This window comes from Apodemus sylvaticus, chromosome 1 (assembly GCF_947179515.1).
Source record: "Apodemus sylvaticus chromosome 1, mApoSyl1.1, whole genome shotgun sequence".
In the NCBI taxonomy this organism is placed as follows: domain Eukaryota; kingdom Metazoa; phylum Chordata; class Mammalia; order Rodentia; family Muridae; genus Apodemus; species Apodemus sylvaticus.
The window spans coordinates 59,507,326-59,517,213 of record NC_067472.1 but is presented as its reverse complement, the minus strand read 5'-3'; the positions used below and the strand labels follow the sequence as shown (position 1 = coordinate 59,517,213).

The following is a 9,888-nucleotide window of genomic DNA, read 5'->3' as shown; positions in this document are numbered from 1 at the left end:
GGGCTTGTACCCATTTGTGCCTTTGTTCACCTCAGCGACACACTAGACATCTGCATCAGACTGAGCTGAGCATCGGACAACTGTTCCTGGGCACAGCACGAGCTGACAGGTGCCCTGTAGTCCTTGTGGAATTCGGGTTTAAACCTTACTTAGTGCACGGGTGGATGGACTACCATTACCTTTTAAGACATACTACGGGGGCCAGAGAGATGGCTCAGCAGGAAAAGCACTTTCTGTGGAGTCTGTGGATCTGAGTTCAGTACACAAGGTGCATACATGCATGTGCATACACATATATACAAAATACAGCAAACCACACTGAAGGTGACAGTGATAGACTACAGCGAAGAAGAACCAAACAGTCGCAGATACTTGCTAGTTTTTATTATGTCACGCAATATAATTACTCCACTCAAAACATCTCAATTATAACACAGCATCAAAGCAGAGAACAGGGTTGGTTTGAAGAATTGGCAGAAGATTCTTCTTAGCCTAGAATGACTTTAAATTACAGCACAGGACACATGTGCACAGTGGGCATGGTCTCAGGACTGCTCTAGGTCTTCTGAGGAGGTGTCCAAGGGGATGCCAGGCAGGCTGTCGAGGGCTCCGGCCTCTAAAGAATAGCAATCAGGTAGGTAGTGTGAGAGGAATCAAATCGCAGTACCTATGGAGGGGCAGGTTCTCACGGTAGCGACCCTGATTTGGGGACATCTGAAAGACTGTCCACTCTTCAAAGAGGCAAGTGTGAAGCTGGCATCTGAGAACACATTCTCATGAGATCAAAACTAAATGGAAGCTCAGAGCCCCCAGCAGAGCTGTGGAGCCCTCTGCAAGAACAGCGGTGCAGAGATTTCTAGAAAGCCCTAGAAGCCTTCTAGAGGCCTGGGGACCTGAGGTTGAAGACTAACGCCATCTGTTCCCCCACAGTCTCCCTGCCCTGATGGGTGGTTTCCCTTTTGTAAAGATTTCATTTATATGTTGTATATGTGTGGTGTGCTATGTGTATGTTATGGGATGTGTGTAGTGTGTGTATGTTCTCAAAGCAGGAAGGGGGTGTCAGATCTTCTGAAGCTGAAGTTTCAGGAGGTTGTGAGCCACCTGACATAATGCTAGGAACTGAACTCCAGTCCTTTGGAAGAGCAGCAAATGCTCTCAAGGACTGGGCCATCCTGCTACCCTGCACACACACACACACACACACACACACACACACACACACACTGGGTTTTAATCTCCTGCCTTTCAGCTCCTTTTAGAAGGGCAGAAACTGAGTGAGGAAACAGCTTCCTTCCAGAGCTGGCCTGCCAGGCACTGTGCTAACACAATATGGCTTCTCGTAGCCTCACAGAACCTGGCTTGAGGCAAACTATACCCTAAACACTATGCCAAAGATAGGGGCCAGGAGAGAGAAGTGTCCAAAGCTTCAATCTTCCCACATCAGCCTGGTGACACTCAGCCCTAGCACCAGATGTTGGAGTGTGACTAGCCTCATTCGTAACGTAGGGCATAGGGTAAGGGATGTTTCCCTTTGTACTTTTCCTGCCAGTACCAGGGATAGCTGCAGCCCAAGACACCATTTTAGATGGGAATCACTCTCATACCTTTACGGTGCAAGAAACTGAGGAGTTCCATTATAGTATGGACGATCTTGTTCTCAGGCAGGGGCACAGCGACACTTCCTAGACAGTGGAAAAGAACAGTGTTCACAGCCTGCTTCCTCACCACCCTCCTCAAAGGCCCAGTCCTGGCAGTAGAGAGGTGTGTGAGGCTGCAGGTTTTCAGGCCTGGCTAGGGCAGTCTTAGGCTATGACTGGAGCAGGAGGGTGGTGGGTGTCACAGCATATGCCCACATGCACCTGGGAGTCCCCATAATGATGGCATGTACATCTGGTTCCCAGGCCTACCTGGTCTCCCTTCCTCCACTTCCAGTTGTAACTCCCTCTTGCCTGTGAGGCCATGCTTGTCGCTAAATGATCTGTGGTTGTCAATGGCATCTGTTTGCAGACCAGAAAGGGAAGATCTGTCACTGTGGTGCATCCCATTTCCAACCCCACACAGCTGGCCCACCAGCATAAAACCAAACGTGTGGAAGCCCCAGCAGAGGATAGTATCTCCAGGGGCGCCCACAGGGCTCAAAGGATGACCCCACACACATCTCCACATACATCTGCAGCATGGACAGCCCTCACAGAATCTGCAGTAAGAACACATGGCTTCATGCAGACTCTGGGGCTGGGAAGCACAGGCACCTCTCCACTGTCCCCTCCATGCTGGTGGACTGGGGACAGGAGCTGGATGTATATTTTGCCTCTACTGGGGACAGTGAGTACTTAAGGCAGACAGGCACCTCAGATCCAGCTGTGCATGTAAACTTAAAAGCAGAAACGAACTAGGCAGATCTCAGGAGAGAACCACTGTCTTCCAGCCTGGTCTCCTTTGGGACAGTTCACATCTGAAGGCATTAATGCAAGTCACAACATCATCCAGGACACCAACTAGGGGCCAGGCCAGGCGGGGAGCATATGTGGTGGTGGTGGTGGTGGTGACACCAGACACTTCTGTCTTCAAGCACTGCCTTTCCCCTCTGGCTGCCTCTCGCTACAGAGCTGTACCCCAGCCCTGCTCCCCCTGTGATTCCACAGCCCCAAACACAATCCCCATCTCTGGTGGTCACATGTCAGAAAGCATTCACATTACACAGAAACATTAAACTCAAAAGGCAATCACCAGTCTCCATCTCCCCCAGTGTGACAGCTGGCAGTATTGGAATGCGAAGAGATTAGGCATGGACACAATGGGCCCTCTGCCCCACCCCACCCCATGAGTGGCTGGGAGCTGTCAAAGTCCTCAGATTCTAACCCTCCGCAGCTCTGAATGCAGAGAAAGAACAAGTAGCATAGATCAGAGCAGGAGCTGCACCACTGGACAAGACTAGTGTTAGTGTAAGGTGCTGGGGTGACTGCGGGGCTGGCTGGGGAGCAGATCTGAGCACTAGAGACTGGCCCCAGTGGGTCTCAGGGTAGGGTGTCTGCTACCTTCAGTTTGCCAGAGTTCCCTACCAGAGCTCAGAGGACTGCTTCAGGGTACCATGAAGTGGGAGAGGGTGTTTAGGGAGACCTGGGATTCAGACAGTCCAAATAGAACTCCAAGGAGACCTAAAAGACTCCTCCAGAAAATTTAAATTAAAGCTCCTTGGAAGGATGAAGTGGGAAGTAAGCAGAAGAAACTTCTAGAAGGAGCAGGTGTTGAGGTTAAAGGTGCAGATCAGTGATGGGAGGTCCCTGGTGAGCCCTGGGGATGTCAGGTGCTGAGTGTCAGGGCAGGTTTCAGAAGTAGAAGGGAAAGGAGGTTCAGGCCAGAGCAGGCTCTCAGATGCTCTGCCTAGATGGGCGCTGGGGTTCCCAGGAGGCTGGTGTGGATGTCAGGAGACCCCGGGAAGGAGCTCTTTTGCTATGAATAAGAGTGGAGGCCTGGAGGAATCAGGCCTTTCGGGGGAATGGGAAAGCCCCCTCCCTTGCCCCTGCCCCTGCTGCCACCCACAATGCAGCAGGTGTTTTAAGCCAGCAGTGGGATAGGCTAATGGAAACCCACAGTCCTCAAAGCCACATGGGAATGCTCCCAGCTTTTTTGCATCTGAGAGTAAATGGGCTCTGAGGACAGTGCCTGGCTCCCGTAGTCACATCAGGACAGGCAATCCAGCCTCAGCAAGCCAGCCCTGCATCACTCACGTGGGCCCAGAAGGTAGCCAGCGCTGTTCAGAGTCCAGCCTCTCTTCTCCTTTGCCTAAAACAGGATGACACGGGTCAGACAGCCTAGGTCCCTGGGCTGAGGAGCAGAATAGCCTATGCTTGGCTCCCCAACACGACACAGCAGAAACCTGGGCATCCAGGCTGCCTGGAGTGACTGCATGTGACCCGAACACACTACTGTGTGCACTAATTCAGGGTCCACTAGTGCTCAAGCCAGACCAGGGCTCAGTGGCTGATAACCCCCAGTATTGTCTTCAGAGCCAAGTGACTGGCTTACTTCCAAGCGACCCCAGGGCTAAGGACTGAGCTACCAGCACTCCAGACTTTAGGGGATGTTAGTCTATCACAGGCATTGGCCAAAAAATGGGAGGCTTTTCCTTGCTGTTCTGTGGAGACAACACTAAATAGCCCACACTGGCATAAAAATCTCTATGTAGGGAAGGTCGACCTTGAACTTTTGGTCCTACGGCCTCCACCTCCCTCCTGAGTGTTGGGATTACAAACCAGGACCCCTAACCTGGCCATGAATGGAACTATTTTGAACCTGTGTCCAGATGCTCCTCAGCCCTTCTCCTGGGACCCTCCCTACCCTCGAGCAGCTTCAGAGACCTGCCCCCCCCCCCCCATGGGGACAATGAACCATCCTTTGTTCCAGGCTGATCCTCACTCAGGTCTGACACCCTTGGTCCTCTTTACAGTCAGTCAGTACTTACCGGCATCCCAAGCCCCAGAGTGGCCGACAGGGTGGCAACCAACAGGAGCCAGGCTAGCAGGATAACGCTGCCTCTGGCCATCTGAGAGAAAAGAAGTGGATGGGTTGATACCACCTGAGCAGCCCTGCGCACGCACATCTGGGGGCACCCGGACTGCGGACTGCGATGGCATCGGTGTGGGAGTGGTGGGGTAAAGAGGACAGAGCTGTGAGGGGTGCAGGGGCAGCCATGGGGAGCCAACCGCAGGAGGACTAGGGCCTGGCAAGCCTCGGTGGGACGGGTACCTTGAGCAGCGGTGAGAACCGGGCGTGGCTGGTCAGTGCAGGTCCAAGTGTCTCGGTCCAGTCGTGGCGTAGAGTGGCGGGCGGGAGGGTCGCTCACTGCATGGCGCAGCTCAGCGGCGAGGGGAAGTGCACGAGGATCCCTCGACGTGACCGCGGCAGGAGTCGCGCTGCCGCCGCTATTTATGCCTGGTGGGAGCTGCCGCGTCACCCGCTCAGCGCCGCCTCCTGTGAGTCCCAAGGGCCGCTGTGACCGGAACCGCTCCGCTCCGCTCCTGGGGCTCAGGAGAGGACCACCCACAGTCCCAGACCATCACTCGGCCAACCCTGCATCACAGAGTCACTCCCCACTGCTCCGCCCTGGACTCACACAAGAGTGAGTCGCGACACCCGCCCTGTCCTGAGGCCAGCAGGAGGTCTCGCTCTCTTCCTGGGGCTGGAATGGATCACCCCAAAGACCAAGCAAGGCCAGTCACAGACATCTGAAAAAAATCAAATTCCCAGGTCCTGCTGTGCACCTGGATGTGATTGCAGCTTCCCTACTAGGGTCCAGGGTCCTCAACTCCTGTTTTGCTGGGGAAAAGGGTGGGGTGGGGGTGCAGCCATTGAGGGCAGAGAGCAGGATGAGGGTGGCTGCTCGCTGTGCATCGTCCCTCCAGCGCCCCAACCATCCATTCTCCCTTGGAGCCCCCTCTCCTGAGTGAGTCCTGCAGAGCCCCAGGCCAGGTTCTTGCCAAGGGGCAGAGCTGTCTGCACCCCAAGAATTTAGCCACCTGTGCAAGGGTAGCACACAGGCATACACACACCCTGAAATCACACCTCAGGACAGACACAGGGGTAGCAACTCTGGGCTCCCAAAGTGTGAGATATTTCAACCAGGTGCAGTTCTCTGATGAACGCCTCAGCTTTCCAGGCCCCTCGGGAGCACTGTCACCTGGCTCAGAAGTGGACCCCACTAGCATTATCAGCCAGGTCCTGAGAAGCCCGTACACACAAGAGAAGAGAATTTCTGCTCTTGGCCTGACATGATTCCTTTGCTGGAGCAAGCAGCAGTGTCATCACATGAGACACTTCCGCTAACCTCCGTGTCCTGATGATCACTGGCTGACCTGTGCCAAGGAGTCCCTTCTTCCCCTAAGACCCATCTGGGACCCTGAGGTGAGCAGAATACAAGGCAAAAAATGGTGAATGTTAGTATAGCATTCCAAGCTCCCCCACACTAGGCTTAGGAGGCTGTGCAGACTCAGGTCACTCCTGGAGGGATCTGCTGACCCACATGGACTGGAAGGCCACAGAGTGCTGGAAGACGCTGGGTCATCATGCCTGGGCGTGTGTCATGGCTCACATGTGGAAGTCAGAAGACAATTTTGTAAGGTTAGTTTTCTCCTTTCATGTTTATATGGGTCTGGGAATTAGAACTTGGGTCTCTAAGCTCCTACTGTCTTTACCCACTACGCCATCTTGCTGGCCCTCTTTTTAACAAAATGATACTTTGCCTCTGAGTTACCCCTTTCCTGCAAATGTTCAAAACCAATAGGTGGACAACACCCCACTGCCCACGCCTTCCAATGTCTCCAGGGAAATCCAACTTCAGGCAAGCTAAGGTCTCAAGGCCTGCTGGAAGCAGTAAGGGGAGAGGGATGTGCCCCTCACAATGGCCACTGGCTGAAATCTCTGCCAGAGCCCCAGAGTGGCCCCCTGCTCAGAGGCAATCAGGGTAGGGGCCCGAGCAGAACGAGCCTGCCCATAGCCAATAAGAACATCTTGAAAGACTGGAAGCCAGACATAGCAGCAAAGACCTGCAGCTCAGCTACCCTGGCTAAGGCAGGCCAGCCTGGGCAATGTGGCTAGACACCATCTCAAAAAGTAAATAAAATAGAATTAGAGAGAGAGAGAGAGAGAGAGAGAGAGAGAGAGAGAGAGAGAGAGGCCAGACCAAGGCTGGTCACTGCTCTTCCGTGCTTCACAGGGAAACCAGACATGCCCGTAAGCATAAACTTGAGTGTTATGAATTCATTTAAAGATGACAGCAGGCTGGGCGTGGTGATCTGCGCTGTAATCGCAGCCCCTGGAAGGCAGAGCAGCAGGAGCTGGAAGTTCACTCTTGGCCACCCAGCTCCAGGTCAGCTTGGAATAAATGAGGCTCTGTTAAGGGCATGGGGACTCAGGCCAGACTCAAAGCCTGCCTGTCAATGCCACTCCTTGCAGAGTATCCGCACCACATGCAGTGGCCACTGACGGCACTGCTCCCCACCCCCCCTTTGCTTGGGTGAGGAGATTTCTCTCTAGCTCTTAGAGGGTGGCTGGCTCCTCCTGGGGAAACACCGGGAGGAGGGCAGGCAGGAACAGAGGAAATGTGACTCCCCATATTGCTGACAGATTCACTCCTACAAATGAGGACAGGGTGCAGGATTACAGGTCTGCTTCCTGGTACACGCTGTGCTGGAACCCACGGCCTGATTCTAATGGGCTCCTCACTCAGCAATGACCCAATGGAAGTCACCATCAACTTGTCATCTTCAAGGCAGCCCAGCGTGGAGCTAGCAAAGTGGGTCACCATTAAAGTAATGGACAGGACACACAAAGTGTCATTTTCTTACCCATAAGCCCAGACTTCCTCAGAAGCCCTGCTTGCTGCTGCCTGCCACCAAGAAAAAAACACCCAAATCTGAATACCAAAGAGAGCTGGGTGCCGGAGGAAGCTGGAGTGTGTGGTGGGCCTGAAATCATCAACAGAGGGGCCTGCCCCCATAGGGATTCCAATCTGCTGCAGGCCTAAATACACACCAGTCCTCCAAATAACTGTTCAGTTCTCAGGAGAAGGGCCGTGGATTCAGGGAGCACCTAACAGGCAGGTACATCCGTCTGGGTGAGCCAGGGCTCCACACTTGCCAAGTGGAGGCCAGCTCGTGGCTGTGTGGCTGTGCCTCTTCTCAGAAGTCCTTCTTCCTTCCGCCTGGAATTTGAAGGTGGGGGCTGGAGGGGAGCGACCATCCTGAGCGCAGGGTGATGGCAGTGGATGGCAGCCAGACTGTGGAACTGTGCTTGCGGGGACCTGAAAGTAGGCCCATGCTGCCAGCCTCGGGCTTGTTGCAGAATAGAGGGAAAGTCTCCTTTTTGTTCAAGGCCTTGTTAGTTTGGAGTTTTACAGTGGATGCCTTTGGAGCTACTAGGATCAACATCCCCCATGAAACACTCAGCCAATGTCTGATGGATAAATGAGCACATAGCAAAGGGAAGCACAAGTCATCCATCCTCAGTGGTGCTGATGCTGGGAAGATGGACTCCCGAAGGGAGAGGCTGGGGAGAGCTGTCACACAGATAAGTACCCCTGCACCTCACTGTGACCTCATTATGACTGGAAAAGCAACCAAGGAAGTGGCTGGGCAATCCAAAACTGGCTGACCTTCGCCCTGGAGATGCCTGTGCTCTCGACTCTCTCTTCCCTGGGTTTCTAGCTGGTTCCTTCCATCTGACCCTAGTAACACAGAGGCCATTGGAAAGAAGTCTCCAGGCTTAATTCTCTCTGGGAAAACAGTAGCTGGGGGGCTAGGGTTTGTGGTACAGGTGTCGACCACGTGGTTAGAATCCCCCACCCAGGGGCCGGGAGTGTGGCTCAGCCGTACAATGCTGTCATGCACCCACAAGTCACATAAATAAAATATTGCAACAAAACAAAATATCACCTTGGGAAAATGATAGCTAAAGTCAGCAGAGAGAACCGAGCCATCCTGTGAGTGACTGAGTACCTGTATTCAGTTGTCCAGCGTAACTCTGTTTCACAGCTTCAAGAGGTAAGAGAAAGCTGGCCCGCCTTCCTTCATATAAATAGCAGGTGTTTTCCTACAGGGCTGTGGCAGCAGACTTTGAGGGATGGATGGTGTGTAGACAGAGAAGGGGGAAAACCTGAGGCTATTTGCTAACGTTCAGTTAAAGAGTGAGTTCTTTATTTTTTAAATTTTGTTGCATTTGTTTATGTTTTTACATGCATAGGGGTTTTGCCTGAGTGTTTGTTATGTATGCCAAGTGCATGCAGTACCTATGGGGACCAGATGGTAGCGTCAGATCCCCCAGAACAGGCATTCTAGGGGATTGTGAGCAGCCATGGGGATGCTGGGAATCGAACCTGGGACCTCTGGAAGAACTTCTCCTTAACTGCTGAGCATCTCTCCAGCCCCATGCTGTTTTTCTATGCTAATCCTGAAGTGTCTGTTTAATTTATTGTTCATGGGGTGTGTGTTTGCTTATGTGCATAGGCGTGTCCAGGCGAGTGTGCATGTGGCTCCCAGGACCTGCCCACCTTGCTTTATTTTATTTTGTCTTGAGACCCAGTCTCTCAGCGGGATCTGGAGCTTGCAAATTAGGCTCTGCTGACTAGATCCTGAGCCCTGAGGCTCTGCCTGCCTGTCTCCCAGCAGTGGGATTACAAATGTGCACCATTTATGCCCAGGGTTTTTACATAGCTGTTGGGGATAGAATGCAGTCCCTTGATCACTCAGCAACCAATTTATAGACCGCTCTCTCCCTAGCCCCTATTAGCATACATTAATTATGCATAATAATGGGCTTCATTATGACACGTCTAAACATGCATATAATGTATTTTGGTTATATCTGCCTTCCATCAGAGAATTCTGTCCTTAAAAAGCTTCTGGAGGATAGTTCCCCACTCCTACCTAATTTTAATGGCCTAGGGGCACCCAGGCACGGCAGGGCTTTGTGGTGAGGTACTTTATGTGGCCTTGGATAGACACCATGGCTCTGAGGCTGGAAGAACAGAGACATGGGACATGGGAGGACCTGTGATCTGCTTCAGGTGGGGCTTTAAGGCAATGCTCCCTGGGCCAGGGCAACGCCCCTTTCTTGTGAAACCCCTCCCTGCACAGTTACCTTGCCCACAGCAACTCTGCCCACTGGCCTTCCCGTCAGGTTTTGAGGGCTGAGCCTTCCCTGGGAACTGTAGAGATGATCAAGTACACGCCCCCTCCTGTAGTCTGGGATTCACTGGCACCCTGGGGTGACTCACCCAGCTCAGCCTGGAGCGAGAGCTGCTGCTGAGCAGGCCACTGCCCACGGTGGGGGCTGAGGGAGATGGTGACTCAGCTCCAGCCCTGGCCAGCTGCACCTGCTTCCTGGCCCTGA

General features: G+C 53.2%; 1 protein-coding gene across 1 annotated transcript; it reads right to left on the bottom strand.

Moving 5' to 3' along the window:
- Positions 1-367: 367 nt before the first annotated feature.
- Gal (galanin and GMAP prepropeptide) lies at positions 368-4,914 on the bottom strand. The gene is made up of 6 exons (XM_052173551.1): positions 4,750-4,914; positions 4,466-4,546; positions 3,732-3,786; positions 1,908-1,997; positions 1,605-1,682; positions 368-616 (listed from the first exon to the last, which is right to left on the bottom strand). The coding sequence occupies exons 2-6, from the start codon at positions 4,544-4,546 to the stop codon at positions 546-548; spliced, it is 375 nt and encodes a 124-aa protein (XP_052029511.1). The 5' UTR covers positions 4,750-4,914; the 3' UTR covers positions 368-545.
- Between the last annotated feature and the right edge of the window lie 4,974 nt (positions 4,915-9,888).

Coding starts and splice junctions, on each gene's coding strand:
- Gal (XM_052173551.1), bottom strand. CDS start 4,546: ATGGCCAGAGGCAGCGTTATCCTGCTAGCCTGGCTCCTGTTGGTTGCC. Junction 1,683..1,907: donor AGTGGAGGAAGGGAGACCAG/GTAGGCCTGGGA, acceptor TCCACTGTCTAG/GAAGTGTCGCTGTGCCCCTG. Junction 617..1,604: donor CAGTTTCTTGCACCGTAAAG/GTATGAGAGTGA, acceptor GCTATTCTTTAG/AGGCCGGAGCCCTCGACAGC.